Source organism: Papaver somniferum, chromosome 5, assembly GCF_003573695.1.
Source record: "Papaver somniferum cultivar HN1 chromosome 5, ASM357369v1, whole genome shotgun sequence".
Classification (NCBI taxonomy): Eukaryota; Viridiplantae; Streptophyta; class Magnoliopsida; order Ranunculales; family Papaveraceae; genus Papaver; species Papaver somniferum.
The window spans coordinates 152,744,573-152,767,846 of record NC_039362.1 but is presented as its reverse complement, the minus strand read 5'-3'; the positions used below and the strand labels follow the sequence as shown (position 1 = coordinate 152,767,846).

The 23,274-nt window shown below is 36.3% G+C and overlaps 2 protein-coding genes across 2 annotated transcripts; both read right to left on the bottom strand.

Annotated features, from left to right (window-relative positions):
* Positions 1 to 5,433: 5,433 nt before the first annotated feature.
* On the bottom strand, positions 5,434 to 7,644 carry LOC113283238. Its single transcript, XM_026532430.1, has 2 exons — positions 6,592 to 7,644; positions 5,434 to 6,480 (listed from the first exon to the last, which is right to left on the bottom strand). The coding sequence occupies exons 1-2, from the start codon at positions 6,949 to 6,951 to the stop codon at positions 5,890 to 5,892; spliced, it is 951 nt and encodes a 316-aa protein (XP_026388215.1). The 5' UTR covers positions 6,952 to 7,644; the 3' UTR covers positions 5,434 to 5,889.
* Positions 7,645 to 19,058: 11,414 nt separating this feature from the next.
* On the bottom strand, positions 19,059 to 20,034 carry LOC113279883. Its single transcript, XM_026528529.1, has 2 exons — positions 20,009 to 20,034; positions 19,059 to 19,927 (listed from the first exon to the last, which is right to left on the bottom strand). The coding sequence occupies exon 2, from the start codon at positions 19,896 to 19,898 to the stop codon at positions 19,059 to 19,061; it is 840 nt and encodes a 279-aa protein (XP_026384314.1). The 5' UTR covers positions 19,899 to 19,927; positions 20,009 to 20,034.
* Positions 20,035 to 23,274: the final 3,240 nt, after the last annotated feature.

Sequence of the window (23,274 nt, the reverse complement as noted above, 5' to 3'; positions counted from 1 at the left end):
CCCCTTGGCTACTTAGGAAATTGAAATCGAAAAACAACAATAACCTTCCGTGGAACAAACTCTTTCATACATTATACTTCATTTATATTTTGTTCAGTGAGAAAGTAATATAATTTTGACGCCTTGCGGCAAGAAATCAAGTTTTGAGAAATATTGAAATTTCTTGGTACATTTATGCTAAAAGAGACTCTATCGTGACAATTAATTTAGAAAAGAGGGTGTATGTCCCTTTTTTTTTAATTAAGTATCCCCAACCTAGTTAGTAAATTCGTGATACCCGTATAAATTTGCCAATCCGTATGTATTGGTCGTACTTTAGGAACCGAGACTTAGATTTGTAAATTTCCAGCCAAAAACGAATTATATGTGTATTTACGAACTATATGGACCGTACAATACTTTACCGCATCATCACTAAACTATCATTTTCTGTCACATTTTTACTTTTAAAATCTTACATACATCGATCTTAGCCCTACACCATCAATATAATGTTATTTTGCTGACTCTATTGCATATATCGTACTTATAGCTTTTTTAAATCATAAAATCATAATACTCAAGGTGACATTATGCTAAAAAAATGATTTATATTGTATACCGAGTTTTATATGAACGTAGGCATGATATTCCGGATTATCCCTAAATCACAAACCGTTGACCGAAAGTGGACCAGATTTACATTGCGCCAAAACGAATAATATACTCATATATTTATCGTCCCGAAGTTTCCCGTATCCCGAATTGCTAACTAAGTTTCCCAAATAAATGCCTCCATTTAGGCTGGACTCTACTTTCATATTTTGTACAAAATGGTATCATGAGCCATGTACTGTAGTAGCTATAGGCAGGACTCTACTTTCATATTCTTTCGTGGAGCTGTTTTCGCTTCCCATGGTATATTCCGCTAAGAAAGGGAAATGGAAAAGGAAAAAATATCGTTTGGTTCTTTTTTAGGTGGGTCCATGTCAGTTTAGTCCTTTGGAAAAACGTCTTTACTGTTTGGTCCATAATTATTTAAAATATTAAATGGACAAAAGTACCCTTTCGTGTTAATTTCTACTTTTTTTTGTAGCAGTTCATTCGTCAAAATGAACTCCTGTTAATTTCTGCTTATTTTTCAGAAATCACCTATATAAACCAGAGTTCATTCCAGAAATGAACTCCATATAAAAACCTAAAAAAATAGAGTTCATTCCAGAATTGAACTCCATATAAAAACCTTAAAAAGCAGAATTCATTCCAGAAATGAACTCCATATAAAAACCTAAAAAAACATAGTTCATTCCAGAAATGAACTCCATATAAAAACCTAAAAAAACAGAGTTCATTCCAGAAATGAACTCCATATAAAAATCTAATGAGTTCATTCCAGAAATGAACTTCATATAAAAATCTAAAAAAACAGAGTTCATTCCAGAAATGAACTCCATATAAAAACCTAAAATAACAGAGTTCATTCCGGAAATGAACTCCATATAAAAACCTAAAAAAACAGAGTTCATTCCGGAAATGAACTCCATATAAAAACCTAGAAAAACATAGTTCAATCCAGAAATGAAATCCATATAAAAACCTAAAAAAACATAGTTCATTCCAGAAATGAACTCACCTAAAAAAACAGAGTTCATTTATGGAATGAACTGCAACATCATCATCTTCAAAACATCAACAGAAAGAAATTCTTCATCATCTTCAACAACACGTCGTCTTCAACAGTAGCAGCAAACAAAACAAACAACAACAAATATTTATCATCAAAAATCAATCACCGTCTTCAACAACAACAAATCTCGAAGTCTTCATCGTATTTAAACAAACAGATCTCATAATCCTCAACTGCAGGTCTTTAACGTCTTCAACTGCAGATCTTTATCATCAAACAACAGCCGCAACAAAAAAAGCAGCAACACCAAAATATTATCATCTTCACCGTATTTCACAGCAAACAACAAACGAAAAAAATTAGTAACCCAATCTTCAAAATCAACAGTTTAACAATAGCAGCAGAAAAGAGAAGTGAATAATAAGAATCTCAACCATTTTTTACTGTATAATAAACATAAATATAAATCAAACAAAATCAAGAAATCAAACTCCATTTTTTTCTTTCGTTTCTTGATTTTTTTCTAGAGAGAAGAAGAAGAACGCGACGAAGTTTTCATTGCGGACCTAGGTTTTCTTTAATTGAGAGACGTAAAACCAAACAGTAGCAGATCTCGAAGTTTTCTTTGTATAAAATCTTCATCTCAATCTTCAAACAAAACAGCAACAGGAAAAAAAATCAAATGAGAGAGAAAGTATATCTGAAACTAAGAGAGAGAAAGTGAATCTGAAAATAAAATTATTTTCCATTGATTTTTTGCATAAATACGGGTCCGCAAAAAAGGATATTTTTGTCCCTACCAGACCAAAATTATATCATCCATGACGTCATTTTTGGGCCAAACCATAATTTGTAGGACCAAACTATAATATATTTTACCAAAAAAAACCAAACAGACAGTTGACTGGGTCAACTAACCTAGACTCATCCTGATATATTATTCCTATGACCATATGGTATTTCCTGCAATGGAAAATTGATCAGATTCAAACCTCCTTTCCATTATGTGTTGGTGCTAGATATCTATTTAAGAAAAATGAAAAAGTCAAGGAAGAGCATATTCTATTATCTTGTTATAATAGAACTCTGCTTCAGTTGGGAACCAAGTGTTCATAGTGGGATCCCGTTTCATGAAGATGTGTATACTTGTTAGTGGTGGTAGTGGTATAATGATAGATGGTAGGAGACGGCACGGCTCCAAGATGCCTACTAATTGGTAAGAAAAGTTATGTTTCAGATGTGGAGTGACAGATAATAAAAAATTGTACTACTACACCAAATAGTTTTACAGATGATTCTGTCTTGGCGAACAGTAGTTAGGGTCCTTTAAGATGCTGCTGCTGGCTGAGAATGATGACGGTGAAAACTGGAAAGCAGTTCTAACCCAAGTGTTGTTGACACTTGACTCGACACTCACAGTCACAGCAACCCTGTTTATATGCCAAGTTGTTAATGTTAGCTGTTGCTCCCTTTACCTATTCATTAAACAAAAATTCTTAATGAATTACGGAGAAAACCGTGAGAAAAAACCGCGTGACACAAAACCAAACCAAAAACGGATTCCTGCTGTCCTCCAAGGGTCCACCGGAACCCACCAAAAAGAACATCGAAATAAAAAACAAATTCAGTTTTTGTGTGTTTCAGAATTTCGGTCCGTCCAGAAGCACTGTTAATTAAAACTGTCTTTGGTCTTTCATCAAAATTCATCAAGAAATGCAACCAAGGATATCTATGTAACAAATGAAGTAGTTTTCTTTCTAGGTGAGCCAACAACACAAGTCATACACCTTCTTACATTTCCTATCTCCACCACCACATCTTAAAGCTGCTTTCATTACTTTAACCTTAAATGTTCCAACATTTGAAAACCATCTCCAAGTGTATGTCTCCTCTTTTCTTTGCCTAGTTTCAAATTTTTTTCATATCACTATTAAATGGGCATATATTTCCAACAAAATAAAACAAAAAGAAGTGTTAAAAAAAATAGAAAATTGTTAGATTATTGCTCTGTGAAGTCAATTAAGTCTTAACTCTGCCACTTTGTTTGATATTTAATGGTGAGGAACGCCATGCTTAAATAGCTTGTACAACTAGTATGCACAAATGTTAGTTAAGGAAAACTCTAGAACTGGAACAACTAACATAGGTCAGATTTAGGATAATCAATCTAGAACTTTGATTATTTCCATCTTCACCCCACTATTAATCTCAATGTTAGAATTATTGTCCTTTTCACCATTAGGATTGTGACACGTCATGTTCCAAATCTGGACTAACCCCTGCTGTCCCGGCTTGTAGCAAGGTTTTAATGGACATCGACAATACCTGTCAAATGTTAGAAATGTCTTTGTCTGTCATTGTAGAGATACACTTGGAAATATCAGCACTCTTTATTTTCTAGTTCTACTTGGATGCTAATATTCAATTCATCCATTCCCCCCTTTGAAAAGGGAAGGATGGAGGGAGGGAAGTAGGCATTGATTTCTGGTGAAGAAGGCCAGCCAGCCAAGCCAGGGGGATGAGAAGTAATAAAGCGCATGAGAGACTGCTGGAAGCAAGCAGATAGACAGTGACAGCCCTAAGTTTTGATTGTCCTTCCGACTCACTGGAAAGAAAGAAACTCCCTCCCCAACTCAAGGAAATTTTTATTAAAAATAAAAATAAAAAAGAGAAAGCTAGTAGAAGAAGAAAAGGGGGAACCAAATCAAATCAACTCCAAAAGGAGAGAGCAAGGGAAAAGTGAGAATAGAAAGTTAAAGAGAGAAAAGTGAAAAATAAGAAGAAGAAGAAGAAGATTTTATTAGATAGAGGATTGAGGAGACATGTCAGTCAGAGAGATGGTGGTGGTGTAAGTTTATTTATTTTTCATGATCAAAACACTTACTTACACTCTATTGCTTTCAATAGAAGAACCGAATCAGATCAGACAAAAGCTTTCAGAGGAGTTAAGTTACTTTTGAATTTAAAGCAACACTATGACTGCTGGCTGGCTGCACTAGTCTTTGCTGGCTACATACAACAACTGCCCAGGAATCTCTTCAAAGCAGCAGTACAGACTCCCACAGTCTTTTCCATCATTCTTTCACACATAGAATGATTGCCTTATTTACTATCACCAACAAGCATTTAAACCACTTCTTCTACTACAGACTAGACGATAGTAGACACTAGTTTGAATGAAAAAAACAACTACAATACCCACTACTCAGTACACCACCACCTACAATAATAATTATGAATCACAAACCAAAATTGAAAGCAGCATTGTTTGTTGCAAAATGAAGTTGTGGGACATTAATATCAAGGAACGTTATGAGTTCGAAACTCGTTAGCAATAGAAACAAAAAAGATAATGTGTTGAGGGAACGCGAAACTTTTTGAAACTAATTTCGTATAATCTAACTTTTAATATCTTTTTCTTTGATTTCATAACTGAGTTCGAAACTGGTCAGCAACAAAAACAGATAAATAATGTGGTAAGGAAACGCGAAACTTTTTGAAGCTAATTTCATATAATCTGACTTTTAATATCTTCTTCTTTGATTCCAAATGTTATCCCACACGACTTTGCTGGATGGTTTCCCGCAAAAGCGGCTTCTTTATCATTGGATGATCAAATTAACGGTTAGATTCATATTCAGAAAATGACCCATCACTTCCAGGATATGACCCACCATTTTCCCTAAAGGTTCAAGACTGTTAGATCTAGATTTTAGCATAATCTAATGGTAAAGAAACCGCTCAAGCGGGATAGCTTCCCGCGAGGTCATGCGGGACAGCACTGCTCTTCCATACATGCAAAAACATAGGATTCATCTGATAAACTATTGAGAATCAAAAGAAGCATCTTTTTTTTTTGGCTATTAAAATGTAACTTCACATTTTTTTACAGAGTGAAAGTAACTTTTTCTTCTTCTTCTTCAATTGTTCTGGCTTTTTGTAATATGACAGTAAATATTGAAGATTCTTCTTCTTCTTCTCTACCTAACAAGCATTAAATTATTCTGCTGCTTTTTTTGCTTTTCTGATGAAAAAAAAGTTGTCTTCAAAATCTTCAAACTGTAAAATAGCTGCTGCAACTAACAAACAAAAGATAAAAAGGGCAAGGAAACAAGAAGAAAATAACAGAGTAGAAGAAGAAGAAGAAATATTCCATGACTGATAGAAATAACAGAGACTAGCACTAATCAAACAAAACCCATCACCATCTCAGCAAGCTAATTTCATAATCTTCTCTGACCATTCAACTCTGTTTTTTCTTCTCTGACTCTGTTTTCTTTCCTCTATCTATGACTGCAAATATCCAAAAGTTTCTTCCTACCTTCAACAATTTCATCAAAGAAATCATCAAGTTGTCCAATGATATTCTCACTACCTGATTTCAAAGTCCCAATACAGCTTTTCAAATTCTCAATTCTTTCTCTAACTCCTGAATCACTCTCAAAATTTCTTTCCAGCTCTGTTTTTAGTTCATCCATGGCAACTTTAGCTTTTCTGAATTCATAAAGTAAAATTCCAGGCCTACCATCATTTCTATTCATCTCTGCAACTACACTCTGTTGTAATCTTACTGTTGATGCCATAAAACCTGAACCAAACAATAATCCTTCGTATCCACTTCCTCCTCGTCGAAAGCTTGATTCTGGCCAGCAATAAACTAACCCACAGAGTAAAATCATTAGAAGTAATGAGCTTACATTTCTCATTGCATAAAGAACTCCACGAAATCCACTAAACCCGTTAAGCTTTGATTCTAATAAAACTTTCTCATCAAATCTTAATGAAAGGTTTTGGATTCTATTCTCCATTAATGCTCTGTTCTCTTCTTCTAATCCCACTGCTTGTCTTCTACAACCAGAAATTGCCCTCACAGCCTGTTTTAACAAATCAAAACAATATCAATCAATAAAAGTCCATTGATTTAACGCCCCATCAATCAAAATTCTGATAAAACAAAACAAGCAAAACCCATGATTTTTGATTACCTGACGGAGAAGTTGAGTGGTTGGGTTTCTATGAGCATCAAGAGAAGCAGCAATATCAGCACCAGTTGAGTAGTAATTCTCCATCCCCGAAATACCAGACTTGATAACATGACAAGCTTCCCAAAGTCTAGAACTTTCATCCATATATTCATCAAGCCATTTGTCACCAACTGGTAAATGAAGCTTTTTAACTAACGAAGTCAGCTGAGAATGAAAAGAACGAAGAAGAGAAAGAACCCTTTGTAGGAACTGAATAGACATGAAATTGTTCGAGTGGAAATAACGTTCAAGATCATCAATCCCTTTGGTTAAGAATGAATAGAAACCATTAACAGAGGATGTAGATGAAGGATCCATCATAAAGATGAAAAGAGACAGACAGGCAGAGAATAAACAAAGAAAAGAAAGATTTTGATGAGCAGTGAGTAGTAGCAGCAGGAGGGAAGGAAGGAGAAAAGATGAGAAAAGGGAAGAGATATTTAAATTGGATGAAAAAGGTGGAAGTAGAAGAATAAGAAGAAGAATTAAGAAGAAGAAGAAATGGCTTAAAAGCTCAGGTTTCTATGGGTGAAAGAAAAGAATGGTTGGGAGCAATGATGGGTGTTTCCTATAATGGAGAAAAGATGATTGGGAATCTGCCATTTTCAGTGTTTAAAAGGGGCAGAAAGAAAAGAAAGATGATGAGTGTGTGTGTGTGATAAAATTATTTTGTATCAAAAAAAAAAAAAAAATCTAATTCACAAACCAAATCAAGACATTACAAATTTTAATGGGTTTCAAAAGAGTTTTCCAATTCAAGATAAAATGTTTCATGGGTTCTTCTTTATATGATGGTGGTGGCTAGTTTTTTTTCCCCCTCCTCCCATCCCATTTGCATATACATTAAGTTAACTTAGACAACAATTCTTAAAAGCAAAAAAGAAAGATCATGTAAGTATTGATTTTAGTGAACATGATGAATCTATCTTCCTATTGAGAATGAAAATCAAATCTATCTTAAAAGTTCAAATGAAATTTCACTACACAAAGTTATGGTCTAGTCCACCTTTCTTACTTTCTTTTAAATTAGAATTAATGGAGAATCAAAACTTGTGTGTGTGTGTTTTGTGAAGATTTTTAAAGAGCTCACAATCTTATAAATTTTGAATCTTACTAGGAATTGTAATATGATGTAGGGATGATCTTAAGGATGAGCTCATGTGGCCACTACATATGGACCCATTGCACAATAATGTGTTCTTCTCTTTTCTCTTTTGCTTTGGACAAGTGAAGGTGTTGGGGCTGTTTGAGCACCTGACTCTCCCTAAGGGCACATGCAGTCCCCCCATGCCTTGGTGTAGGGTTTTCAATAGTCACTGCTGCTGCACACCCTAACTGTGGATGGATAATCTGAGCACAGATTGGTAGAATTATAGCGTGTGGATATTTGTTTTTATTTGCATGCAGCATGCTACCATGGGGGCTTATGTCAGGATAAACCTATACAGTTGTGATTGAAGAGTAACAAACCAAACCGCTATGGTTAATTTGCTGTTTTAATACTAAGAAAATGCTGGTTCAAATCCAATTATCAAATTCTCTCTATACTAACTTGTCTTAAACTCTAAATTCCCTACAAAAGAAAAAAGAAAAAAAAAACTCTAAATGGGTTCCTATGGCTATGGGCGTTAATTAAGTATTTCACCCGTTGGTGCGTGCTCTTCTTACTGTACAAGGGGAGGTTACCTCTTCTTAAAAGAGGAGTGAATGTTTGGTGATGGTTGGAAAGGGTATAAATGGCATCTTATCTGAGAATTCTTTTGTTGAAATATAAAATTTTACTGTTTGGGTATAAATGCAGTGAAAATCTTATCTGGGGTATGAACACTTCTCCTGCAGTGAAAATCTTCATCCGGAAGGAAGCCTATTCCATACTGCCAAATAGCATGAGAATGGCAGCCATTTTGCCAGACATAATAAATACTAGATGTAAATTGTGTAATGAAGAACCAGAAACTTTAACTCATCTATTTCTAGATTGTAAGTTTGCTAAACAAGTGTGGATGCATTCTAACTTTGATATGCAATACATAAAAAATGGAACTAACAATTTTCATGAGTGGTTATATAATTGTTTTCAAAACACCAACAAAGGTGGATTTGGCATAGATTGGCAAGTCTTGTGTAGTGTAATCATTTGACAAATCTGGAAAGCAGATGCAACATAACTTTTAAGAAAGAAACTCAAAATAATAAAATAACAGCAAACAATGTCATTAAATTCATAAATAGTTGTGGGACAGTTTATAGGTCAGATTATGATATTATGAAACTTTTGTACTATAATCCACCAAATGATACTTCTCTCAAGGTTACTACTAATCAATCCCAGGGACAAACATGTTTAATGGATATGAAATCAACATAGGGATAACAAGAATGAATTCAGGAGCAAAATCTGGTATTGGACTAACTCTTTGTGACTCTACATGACAAATCAGGGAAGCTAGAGGACTTCACGCAGACTGCACAACCACAGAACAATCAGAGAGAGCTGGAGCAGACACGACTTTCCGATGGGCAACATAATGGAGTGGACACTCTATCACTTTCAAGAGCAACTCAGAACCTACGTTCTTGCTGCTAATAGGAAAGGACACAGCTGCAAAGAAGCAAAGATACAATAGCAATACTGTATAAGGAAACATAACTTCTCAAGATATAAATTTTAAAGCTCTAGCTTTTACTCTTGTTTTAAGAACCAATGCAATTTGGGCATCCAAAACCTCCACTTTTTGTAACAAATATGCCATAATGCATAATTGGAAAGGAGATCCCTTAGAGCAAATTCTAGCTTACCTTAACATTCAAACTTGGAATGAAAATGTAATATCTTACCGAAACTCTACCTGTGGAGATTATGGTCCTTTAATTTCAATATATTGAGGGAAATTTCTTTTTAGATAAAAAAATAGTAATTTCTAATGATCGAAAGTAATTTCAATCGTACAATATTTTATCTATTTGAAAATGTTATGTGCTATTAGAGTTAAATATATGTGGCACATCTTGACTCATTGCACTGAGCCGACTTAACAGTTGTTTCTTCAGGTACTCCATAAAATTGTAAACTTTCTTCGTCAATACATGATTCATTATTAGACATTTTTGTTTCTACCCAAGAATGTTAACTCTAAGTATAGATATCAACATTATGATTATATGGATTGTTCTAAGCCATACTTCTTATTTTATTACATAATTATTCTCATGGAACTTATTATCGACTATTGCCTTATGATCCAGAGGTAGGGAGAATCCTAGGTATAACATAAGGAACATTAATATCCACGTTGAGTCATAACATTTTGTACTCACTATTAGCAATGTGGTAGTACCTTGAGTCAGATTTTTTATTGTTGTGACTCTTGTCCTCTCGAGATTGCTATTGCATGTCACATACAAATTTCTTCATTGCTAACACTTCTTTCGTTATGAAATGTAACATAGGATTTTCACCTATGAAAACAGTTTGACTACATCTCCAACCAAGAATGAGCCGTCACGAGTACTTAGACGTAATACCTTCTTCAAGAAGCAAATATAATGAGCATACTAATATATTTATAAATTTGTATGTGTCCCTATAATACAGTTGTAAAGTCATTAGGGAAAAAAGGAAACAAAGAATACAAAAGTAAAGTCAATAGCACCAGTCATTCTTCTATTCCTATTATACAGATACAAAAGTACAATGCGGAACAAGAACACATAACACACTAGAAGTTTTGTTAATGAGGAAAATTGCACCTGCAGAAAAACCATGGGACCTCGTCCATCTTTGAACACCAGACTTTATTAAGACGCTACAGACACTAGCCTACTATCAGACTCCGAACTGGAATGTAGTTGAAACCGAATTAACCCTCCAAGCAATTTAGATGCAATCATGCTCCTTACGTCTCTTGAACATCGCAAGGATTTATACAATTGATTCCCTTATCTGACGTCCTTTACAGACCAATAGGTTGCTTTAACCTAAGTGAAGACTTTTGATACCAATCTTCCACTAACATATAAGCCTATTTCATTTCCCTTTTGATACTTAACTCTAGGTTTGCAAATATGTTTGCAATAGATAAAGTCTGGCAAACATCACGAATGCGAAATACTTATACTCGGTTAGCTGAGAATCTTGGATTACTAACTACCTTTTAAAAAAGAAAATCCAAACAAATCAATGAAGAAGAGTTTTAGAATCTATCTGAATGAATCACGAAGTCTAGGATAAAGAGAACCTTATGATTTCTATTTGTATCGTTCCTGATCTGAGATAACAAGAACCTCGAAGATCAATAATAATAATATCAGGATACACAAGCTATCAGGTAAAAGATAGTTGGACCTGGCTTTATGAATCTTAAGTGAAGTATGTAAGTCATAACCTAATTATGTTTCTTAGAGGAAACTTAGGTTATTAGAGGACGACCCTAGCAAGCATTAAGGACACAGAAGTGTCAGGGATTTTGAAGTCCAATTGCAATGAGTCTCTCTGTTTATAAATTTTTGAGGCACTAGGTATATTTGAATTCAAGATAAGATAACTTGAGATTCAAACAAACACTTTCTCATTTAGATGGAATTTTTATTAGGAATTCATATAAGTGTGTGAGAAGTTCGCCTTGAAATTACACGGAAGAATATACACTATGGTCCAAGGTTCTGGAACCGTGTATAATGATAGTTCGTGGAAATATGCCTTATAAACTTAGAAGCATAATTCGTGTTCACTAACACTCAAAGCTTAGACTATGATTCATAGATACATACTGATTTAGTGAACAAGAGTGTTGTAACACCCCGTGTTTTTAGCATGGCACATGCTAAAATATTCGACATTTGCTTGTGATGAAGCTTCATCCAAAGATTTCATTGCATAGGAAAAGGAACATTGGCCCTTGGCCAATGTGTTGACAATGTTCAGCCAACATGGATGCACATCGGGTTGGCAGCGGACATCCAACATGGATGGATATCGGGTTGGCAGAGGACGTCCAACATGGCTGGACATCGGGTTGGCAGAGGACGGCCAACATGGATGGACATCGGGTTGGCAGCGGACGACCAACATGGCTGGACATCGGGTTGGCAGAGGACGACCAACATGGCTGGACATCGGGTTGGCAGAGGACGGACATGTACAACCATCACGGTCGTATATCGATGTTGGCCAGAATGGTAAGGTGCAGATATCATGGCCTGGGGAGTTGATGAATGATTTTTCCTCCCCTAATTTGAGCTCTAAAAATGTCAAAATAACATACATAGGGAGGGGTAGTTGGTTGATGGTGCATATGCGGACTATGCACCAAGTAAGCTTCATAGCTTATCCAGAAGAGTATGAATGATGCCTAAGGATCATTTATAGTTGTGTAGCCTCGCGAAGAGGGCATTTGATGCTTAGGCATCGTTATGACATATTACGGACCAAACATGCATCACTTGGATGCATTTTGGCGGAACGACCTATACGGACTAGGACATTTCCATTATTGCTTGGCCACGGCCATGCAAACGAGGGGGCTTAAATTTCTGTCCCTTCGAGGATGAACTACGGTCTGTGCTTGATCCCTTTAGAGTAGAGAAGGGTACGTAGGCAGACGCAATGAGTTGCAACATTGCCGGTCCAGCACGTTGTCGCTCATATCATCTAATTGAGGGATGATTGCGGCATACTGGCCTCTCATATCATCTGGCTCGGTAGCTCGACGCAAGGGATGATTGTGTCCAAACTTGATGAGGCAAGTTGCATTCCATTCACTGGATGCTCATACTTTCTATCAAGGCGTTCAACATAGGCTAAAAACCCGAGTGTCGTAATTTAGCTCAAGAGGAGTCAATTTTGATTGGAAACGGTCCAAAGATCAAAAAATGTAGATCTATAGATCAACACGGTCACCAGAATTTAGCCAAATTCCATCGTTTAAGCCCTCAAAAGGTCGTTTTTGCCGTTTTAAGAAAGTTTTTGGTTTACTTAATAAACCCTTCGCAGAACAAGGGTAAGTTGGAACGGTGTGGAATCTAAGTTAGCTGCATCATGCTCCAAGAGCATGCTTGCAAGGTCAATGAACGTGCATTTTCCTAACTTTAAGGCCCGGATCATAGCTTCATCATGGCGCATCGGGGAAGTTACGCCCTGCGGGGCAACGTGCCAAAGACGTAATTTTACGGTCCGTCACATTTGGTATCAGAGCAAGTTCCGAGAAAAACTAGGGACTGTGCCGAGTGGACTCGTAAGACGAGTATTTTTCTTTCAAAGGGAAATAAAGTTGGAGAATAGGCCAACTTTTGCGCGGAAAGAGTTTGTGACTGCAATGCCAGTTACTATGCGGATCGAATTGAGCTTGTTCAAGTACTGTGAATTTGGTTGGCCTAAGTGGAACCCCAATTACGAGTGGATATCCGGAAGACCGTCTAGGATGGTGGGTAGATAATGGGACTGATCATCCCTACACATTGGCAACTGGCCAATGGTGTGGTTTGTCAGGCCCGGCTAGCATCCCACTTAGGAGTGGCAACCTGAATGACTGTCAGGGACGGTGGGAAACTGGATACTGATCCACACAGTACTGTGCTAAAATATTATCATTTTAATGACATCAACCTTGTGAATTTTAGGGACTCCTGAGTGTGTAGTATGGGATGCATACTTAGGATACCTTGTTGAGATATCCTCTTGGCACTGGCCAATTGAGATTCTTGGTATTGTTGTGGGCACTTTTGGATTCCTGGGCAGGTGGTATGGGACATTTGCTCATAAGGTCTAAATTGTTGTTCATGACAACTTGAAAAAACCCGTGATTTTTGAGCATCTGGTATGGTACTTTTGCTCAGGGAATCCAAACTGAAGAGATTGTCCACAATAGTTTGGTTTTGAATTTCGAGGACAAAATTCTTTGAAGGGTGTTATAATGTAACACCCCGTGTTTTTAGCATGGAGCATGCTAAAATATGCGCCATTTGCTTGTGATGAAGCTTCATCCAAAGATTCGATTGCGTAGGAAAATGAATATTGTCCCTTGGCCAATGTGTTGACAATGTTGATCCAACATGGATGCACATCGGGTTGGCAGCGGACAACCAACAAAAATGGATATCGGGTTGGCAGAGGACGGCCAACATGGCTGGACATTGGGTTGGAAGATGACGGCCAACATGGATGGACCTCGGGTTGGCAGCGGACGTCCAATATGGCTGAACATCGGGTTGGCAGCGGACGATCAACATGGCTGGACATCGGGTTGGCAGCGGACGGCCAACATGGCTGGACATCGGATTGGCAGAGGACGGCCAACATGGCTGGACATCAGGTTGGCAGAGGACGGACATGTACAACCATCACGGCCATACATCGGTGTTGGCCAGAATGGTAAGGTGCAACCATATTGGCCTGGGGAGTTGACGAATGATTTTTCCTCCCCCAATTTGAGTTCTAAAAATGTCAAATTAACATATATAGGGAGGAGTAGTTGGTTGATGGTGCATATGCGGACTATGCACCAAGTAAGCTTCATATATTAGCCGGAAGAATATGAATGATGCCTAAGGCTCATTTATAGTTGCGTAGCCTCGCGAAGAAGGCATTTGATGCTTAAGCATCGTTATGCCATATTGCGGACCAAACATCCATCACTTGGATGCATTTTGACAGAACGACCTATACAGACTAGGCCATTTCCATTATTGTTTGTACACGGCCATGAAAACGAGTTGACTTAAGTTTCTGTCCCTTCGAGGATGAACTACAGTCTGTGCTTGATCCCTTTAGAGTAGGGAAACGTATACAGCCGCAATGAGTTGCAGCATTGTCGGTCCAGCATGTTGTCACTCATATCATGTAATTGAGGGATGATTGTGCCATACTGGCCTCTCATATCATCTGGCTCGGTAGATCGACGCAAGAGATGATTGTGGCGAAACTTGATGAGGCAAGTTGCATTCCATTCACTGGATGCTCTTACTTTCTATCAAGGCGTTCAACATAGGCTAAAAACCCGAGTGTCGTAATTTAGCTCAAGAGAAGTCAATTTTGATTGGAAACAACCCAAATATCAAGAAATTTGGATCTATAGATCAACATGGTCACCAGAATTTAGCCAAATTCCATCGTTTAGGCCCTTAAAAGGCCGTTTTTGCCGTTTTAAGAAAGTTTTTGGTTTACTTAATAAACCCTTAGCAGAACAAGGGTAAGTTGGAACGGTGTGGAATCTAAGTTAGTTGCATCATGTTCCAAGAGCATGATTGCAAGGTCAATGAACGTGCATTTGCCTAGCTTTAAGTCCCGGATCGTAGCTTCATCATGGCGCATTGGGTAAGTTACGGCCTGCGGGGCAACGCGCCAAAGGCATAGTCAATATCATTGCTTGAGCAATTTTCAAATGATCAACTTGAAACCAAAATAATTTATAAACAATAAATTATTCTTAACCAAGATTGTCAAGGATCTAAAACATTTATTTTTTAAATCATATTTCGATAGATTTATCAAGACAACCTTGACTCAAAATTTCTTATTTGCAATATTAAATTTACTAAAGTCATACGACATGGTCTCATAAGATAGAATAATAAATATTGTTGTGAGTAAATAAGATGGTTCAGTCTCCACATACATTTTTGTCGATGAAGATCTTCAAATGTCTTCGTTTGATATTCATTCTTCAATCTCCGAGGATTATTCAGTGATGTCTGATACTTAAGTACCATGCTCGAATCCTAGTCCGAGACTTAACTTTAGTAGACTTGAATTCAGAATATAATTTTATATATCTAATATTGACAACCCTACATTTGTATTACCAAATACGCCAAAGAATATAAATATATGTATTTCGATGATTCTTATCACTTAACTATTGCAAACATCACTCTTTAAAACTCAAATTAACGGCACCACTGTATAAAGTTGGATATAAAGACATATTCTCCATATAGCTTCAGATAAAAATGCATCTAATAAAAATATGATCAACATTTTCACTCACCGTGTTACTGCATAAAAGACATTGAACTTTAATAACGATATTACATGGGTTGCATCTCCTTATCTTTTAAAGGGATATAAAAACAAAAATGCACACCATAGTGGTTGCCCAGTTGCTCTAGCATATCCATAAAGGAATTTGAATTCTGGTATCTCTCAAGGAGAAAAAAAAAAGGAAACATAGTGTGAAAAGAAAATGGGTTTCAATAGGATCAAATACGGCTAAGTACCCCAGGAAAACAACTCCTTAGCCGCCAAGTAGCTAGGTAAGGTTAATTGCACGTAAAATGACGCAGATGCTTAATTTGACATATCTCCCTCGCAGATTTTACCGATTGATAATTCACAAAATTGGTTAAAAAGATCAAAATCAACAATGCATATGTGAAAAGGACATTTAGATTTTGATACTGTTTAATGGACAAAAATGTAAAAATAGTCAGGATGTAAACAGTTTCATCCTATCCATTTTTAAATATTTTTTCTTATTTTTAATTTACATCAGGATACATCCAGTTTCATCCTTACTATTTTTTAAGTTTAAGTCAGGATGAATCCATTTTCATACTTACTATTTTTTTAGTGTCCATTTCACCCATACTAATTTTTACTCGTCCATTTGAACCATGTTTTAAAAATATTTGGACAAATAACCCATTTTCCGTCGATAATTTGATTATTGACTATCTAAAGGCCAATGAGATCGACTCCTGGCCAAGTTATGCATTAACAACACCACCTAAATTTGCCAAGCAAACTCCATAACTAACCCTTCAAAACAAGCTCTCAAAAATTAAATGAAAATTTAACATCTTTATCAACATAATAAAACCCCATGTTACCTCTTACTTTATTAAGGGAGTTTTCTTCATCTCTTATCTGTAGTTTGTTTCTCGAATAACGGCAAATATGTACTAACCATTAGTGACTGTGAGGGGGACTCAGGATCAATAGTCTTCTTCTTGTCAATTTTTTGTTTATTTTCGTGTTCTTTTCCTCTTTACAAGTATTTCCTAAAATGGTTTTGACTGCTTTGACTGACTTATGACTGACTGACTCGAAATCTACTAGTACTACTTATCAGATAGATTGTTCTTCTTGTTATGAGTGTATTTTTTTCTCCTCAAGCAACTGACTGTTGTGGTATTTTTTGCTCCTACTTTTCTCTCCTTATTGAAAATTGTGGGGTTTGTTTCTCCTAGACCCATTTTGTTGTTCCTTTAAGCACTTGAACCATGAGTGTTTCACTTACCTTGTTTCTTTGAGTTTCTGTTTTCTCACTCATTCTACCCGACGTAATTTCTTCTTTTTAGGTTGATCCAACTAATTTCTTCTTCTTTAAGTCATTTTGTTGAGTCGGTTATATAAATATTTTCATGTACTGATGCCACTGTAATACAGTAGTAAAATCGTTGGATGATGATATCAGCGACCTGAATTCAAATTTTGTCAGCATCAAATTCTTACTGATCAAAAACACAGTAACAAAAAACATTCCTGCAATTTTTAGAGCCTATCCTAATGGCGGGGATAGCGAGTCCCCCAATTAAAGGTTGTCCTCATTGGCGTAGTCTTGATGCTTCATTTTACGCATATGATTATATGAGGGATTTACTCTAAATAATTAACAACAAGTGGATAATTGGAATATATAACATTTTGCTTAATTATTGTGCAAGTAAGTATAAGTAAATTAAGGAGGGAACATTAGCCTTAAAGTACTCCTTATGGTTTTGATGATATACAGACCAGATAGAACCACCCAGTTTATCGTACGTGTGGTCTTTTGTCGGCCTAGGATCCATTTTTATGTCTTTGTCCTTTCTTAATTGGCACTCCACACTAGACTAAGGGGTGGTGTTTGACCGGAAACTATTATTTCCTAAGAATCATGAAAAAGTAAGCTGTTTAGCTTGCTTGAGTTCTGTGTGCTTCTTTTTCAGTTTTGTTTTATTGAAGAAAATTCAACTCAGAAGAAGGTGTTTTTATAGCGGCAAATCTTGCCGGAAGTTTCATTTTTTCGGCTTATAACTCAGATTCCAAGAAATCAATTTCATCAAGTTGCATTGTAGGGGAGGATCCTTCGACATTGTTATTTTTTACGATATCTTACATTCTTTTTTTGATACAAATTTTCGGGAATATGTTTTTCTTACAAAGTTGTGTCCTCCTAATTTCTATGTTCGCGGGTAGAAAACTAGTGCATTCCTGAATCTAATAAAAGTTAGGTTGTATTGTGTCATAAATCTCGCATACTTGGTTGGGGTGGTCCTGAATGTAAGCCAACATGCTCCATTATGCAAGCAAAAAACTCATGGAGATGACAGACAAGTTGCTTCCATATAGTGTCACCACATATTCCCTAATTAGAAACCCAAGAAGAATAGAACACGCGACATTGGGGAGGGAACTAGACACACACGTACTTCTAATATAAGTCATGACTTCTTTTTTCAAAAACCAAATTCAAAGTTCCATAATTCTACTACTAAACCCAAGAAGAATTTTCCTAGGGTTTTGCATTAACAAGTTCCTCCACACTATTTGGATTTTGGACCCTATGGAGGAAGACAAATTCTTAGTCTTAATTTAGTGTTTTCGAGGGAACTATGGGGAAAAAGATGGTACCACAAGTTTATGTTCGTGGGATTTTGAAGAATGGGATACTTGAAAGCATATTGGTCTTTTTTAGATCTCATTAGAAAAAAAATATAGGGGACCAACCTTGTTTTTGATAAACTAATATTGTTTCTTTGTCATCAATAGGACTACTAGTGTATTGAGTTTACTAGTTACTTGTAAGAGTAGTAGTGTGTATCAAGTATCAAAATGTTATCATTATCGACACAACACATCAAAAATGCAATAAGGAGGCTTCACCCTACCTTATGATGATGACTAGAATTATAACACGTCTCTAGAGGTGTAAAACTTGACCACAGGTTTTGAAACCATCGGCGGCGCGAGCCTCGAGAAGAGAACTAGGCCAGTTGGTTGCGTTGGCAATGTGAGCATTGGTTAAGCGGCGGGCGCGGAGCCAGACAACTCACTAACGGAATGCAGAATTATTTTTAGGGGTACAAGTAAGATAAGATGGGCTTGGAAGCCCAATATATCTTGTAACTTTTAGGTTTGGGAGTTAGTTGGGCAGAATATGCAACTATACGCCCATGCAATACACTGATTTCCGCCCTTGCTCAGCTGATGAGTAGTGGCGGAGGCAGTTAAAAGTAAGGGTGTGTAACTGCCAAACTGGTTCCAAAGTCTAAGGTCGTGTTTGGCCCCTTAAAAATTCCTATCCTAGGTTGGGTTATCAAGAAAATACAATAAAAATATGTTTGTCTCACTGCAATCCTAATCTTGAACTTAATGCTATATGTAAGGAACTCAACAATCTGAAAATGTAACCTGCAAATGTACTAATAAACAACCATCCACTTTTGACTCAACAATTTTCCTTTGTTTCAGCTCTGCATACCATAATTCCTAACATTACTAACCCATTCTGTCCATCAAGTGCAGTTGCAGCCATCAATACTCCCCCATATTCCCCTGTTAGATGGCAGGCATCAAGCCCTATAACTCCCCTGCATGCTTTTCGCCAACCCCTCATTGCAGGTTCAAATGAGAGTGTCATGCTTTCAAAGGTGTTATTCACTGTGTCAAAAGTGAACTTAGCAACAGACCCATCATTGCATTTTGTAAACATCTTGCAGAATGCTGGTACTTCATTGTAACTTTCTTTATAGTTCCCATATAATGACTCTAAAACTAGATTCCTAGCCTTCCATGCACACTGATATGGTATATTTACTCTCTTTTCAGCTAAGAAGTCTTCCTTGATTTTATAAGGGTCTGGAACAACTTTTTTAGGCTTATTCTTCATCTGATCAAGAACAAAATCCTTTACAAAATGAGGATCAGCAGATCTATTCCTATTTTGGGGATCCCCTTCACACTTATGTTCCAAATTCACTTTCCTAAGAACAAAAGTCTTCTCACCCTCTTTCTTGCTAGCATACACAAACCAAGGACAATCATGTTCTGTTTTAAACCTACACTCAGCCTTAATTCTAGAGGGAGCACTTCTATCCAAAATATATTGACACTTATTAAGAACACAATAACCCCTGAGATGTTTCTTAAATGCTTCCTTATTTGCAAATCTAGTTTTTACCTCCATTTTGCTAGGATCTACTGGAGTAAAAACTTCTTCTTCAGGGAAAAGATCTACATCATGCTCACCCTTCATGTACTGACCAAAATCATCATCAAAGTCATCCATGTAAGCAGGTCTTTCATCCACATCCTTACCTTCACATTCAAGATCAACATCAGTACCATATAATAAGTTACAAATTATAATAAATGAAATCAGTTATAAATGAAATATACCTTTTTCTTTGCCTTCTTTTTCTCCTTTTTCTTTGCCTTCTTCTTCTTCTTCTTCTTCTTTCTCTTCTTGTTCTTCTTCATCTGACCCATATTCAATGTCTTCATCACTGTCATATACTGGAGGAGCTTCTGGATTCTCAATTGGGTGACATTCATCTTCTTTGGTGTTTTCCAGCTGAATATTGTCCACATCTTCAACAAACTTAACTTCATTTGTAGCTTTTGACTGACAGCAACCACTGCTACTAGCCTGAGAATGTTTGGACATGGGCACATCCATGAAACTCAGCTTTCTTGATGCACCTTCAACTGATTTATCCACACTATTTAGCCTTGGGGATCTTCTAGGGGTGGTTCCCTTACTAACTGTCTTCTTCTTTGGTGTAGTCTTTGGAGTCCCAAACACTGTGTCTTTCATCCCCATCCACAAACATATACATCCATCCTCATTTACAAAAGAATCCTCCCAAAAATTATCAAAATCATCATTGTTTAACAATGGCAGTGGCAGACATTCTTCCTTAAACCAATATAAATTAAACTTCTCTTTAACATCCATAGACAAACCCTTATACACCATATACTTAAGTGTCATCAACTCTGTTTCATCTCTATGGCAATCAGGAAATACCAAAGTCTCATTCTTTGGCTCCGCATATACACTGATATTCCTAAATTTGAACTGACTGCAACACAAATGAAACAAAATCAGATATAAACCTATGAAAACCAAATGAAAACCTAATTAAGCAATATTACACCCAATCACGAAAATTAAACCCCAATTAAACAATAAAAATTTGGTTTCAAATAAACCCTAATTACAAAGGAAAAAAAACAGAAACCCTAAAAATCAATCGATCAATTAAATCAATTAACTATGAATACAATGATTTTCATCATATATTAAGTCACGGGTTTCGTTAATCTTACCTTGATTCAGACTGTTTCAATCCCGGTTTGTACCTCATCTTCACTGTATCACCACTATCTTTGAATCCCTAAATATGTAGAACTTTTCTTCCAAATACACTCTGGTCTTTCACTAACATCTATGTCTTCAGCAAAAACAACTTCAATAACATCAGGACTCTTTTTCTTTTCAAACAGCTTCAATACCTAACCCTAGGAGAAGAGAACGAGGGAGGAAGAGAACGAGGGGGAAAGAGAAAGTGTGGTGCGAGATTACACCACACGCGTCTTTAAATGGGCAAGGGCACAGTCGTAAATTCTCCTACCGAGTTTGACTTATTCAACGCAGCTGACCGATCTGGTGGGCCCGGGTGTCAACTCTAACAGAAAGGCCAGTTTCTAAAAGAATTTAAAAGCTTGGCCGGTTTATTAATTATATGGTTTGAAGCAGGACACTTTATTAATTTGCCCTTATAATAATGATGATTACCGGAAACTTTCCAATATTTTTACTTTTTTGCTGATTTATTCTTTTCATTTCCCTAGACGGAAATCAGAAAATGATTTGGTGTTGATAAATTTTGAACTTAGATCAGTGGTAGTAGTCTAGTGTCATCACTCAATGATCTTACCACCGAGCTCAAGTGACATTGTCCACTGTTCTTTTATTCTAACCGTGCAAAACAATACAGTGAAAAATAAACAAAAAATTAAGATGGAATGAACATAAAATGGTCACATAATAGTGGCAATTAATAATACATCCTTTTTATCTTTGTCAAAAAGTGTAAAACGGAATTGCAATTTGTAAGGGTGGATGCGGTATGAATTTGCAAAATTTGGCAAACATTTGCATGTTGTATAGGGTTTAGTGTCGATAGCTTTATAAATGTAGAAATCTAGAAGGAAAGATCTGTTGACAAGTTATTTCCTTTGATGAACACAAAAGCCCTTATATCAAAACAAGCAAACAAACTTTTCAAGATTCCAAAGATTTGTCCATGCATAAGTAGAAGCTATTGATTTAAAGATCTGGTTGTTGAATTGCTGTTTGGTCATATATGTATGTTTGCTCATTGGCATTGCTTGAAACTTACTCTCAATATCAAACTCTATCTATTTCTCTAGACAATAATGATTCACATCTTTGCCCTGAATATGATTTTGCTTAATATTTGTCACCATATACACCAAAGTAATCTTTTCCTGACAAATTCAATCAAGTAATTTAATTAATTTACTCGTATTTTAAGTTAAACGTAGGCAGCTGAGTGTTTTTGTACAAACTAGTATTTACCTTGTCGGGAGAAGGTGTACATGTATGCATTCTCCTTCAGATGGAATGGATAATTGGACGGAATATATAACGAAAAGAGGTTTTGCTAATTTTATTTCTATAGGGGAAGTAATACAAATTATCAATATTTACAGGAAAGGTAACACAAATTATCCCGAGTAAAAAAATATCTTGTCTTATATAGATTTAGACACTCTCCTTAGTAATATGGTATCCCTTATAGAAATGTTGCTTTTTGTGAGGCACAACTAGTTTTCCCGTTACCAGAAAAACCAAAAAGGAGAACGTAATCTGCCGGCGGTATTTGACAGTAATAAATTGTTTTTTTTTTTCTTTTTCAGGAGACATGTTAGCATAGTTGCAACGTCTCCAAGAAATACAATCAATTACCATCGGTGGATTTCTTGTCGTCAATATTTCTGGCACAATTAATATAAGAGAAGCCCAGTAGAAAAGAAGACATGTGTGTAAAGTATTGACCATGATATGTAGTTCCGTCGATGCACCTCATATATGCAGTAGCATGATATGATATGTTGTTCTTCGATGTTGCGTATGTTGGCAATGACACATTAGCAGTGTAATAAGATAACGAGAGAATGCCCAGTTGTTCAGGGGTTAGACTCCCAACCTGTAAGTTGCAGGTTTAATTCTGGCGTTGATCGTGTCAAAAAAAAAAAGTAAAAAGAAAAAAGATGATGAGAACATGTTATAGTAGTTAAGTCAAGTGTTTTAGTTTCCATTTTCTGAAACTGAAGAAATGGTTGGAATTAAACTTGATACGAGTTTACAAAAGATGCTTCCTCCTGCAGTTGAACATCAATTAAGCTTTGAGGAGTATTAATCTAAATTCTAGTATCTCTATCAGCTCTTGTGAGTCTAGACAGAATATCTATCACCTTATTCCTCTCTTTTGGCACATAGGTATGTCGGCGAGAGGTAAAAGATCTAAAGACATTTTTGATATCAAGTAGTCTCCAATCAATATTGAAGTTTTTGGTATTTACCACTAGTTTAGAGTCTAGTTCAAAATGCACATCCTCCACTCCTAAGTTCT

Coding starts and splice junctions, on each gene's coding strand:
- LOC113283238 (XM_026532430.1), bottom strand. CDS start 6,951: ATGATGGATCCTTCATCTACATCCTCTGTTAATGGTTTCTATTCATTC. Junction 6,481..6,591: donor CCACTCAACTTCTCCGTCAG/GTAATCAAAAAT, acceptor TTGTTAAAACAG/GCTGTGAGGGCAATTTCTGG.
- LOC113279883 (XM_026528529.1), bottom strand. CDS start 19,898: ATGGATGACTTTGATGATGATTTTGGTCAGTACATGAAGGGTGAGCAT.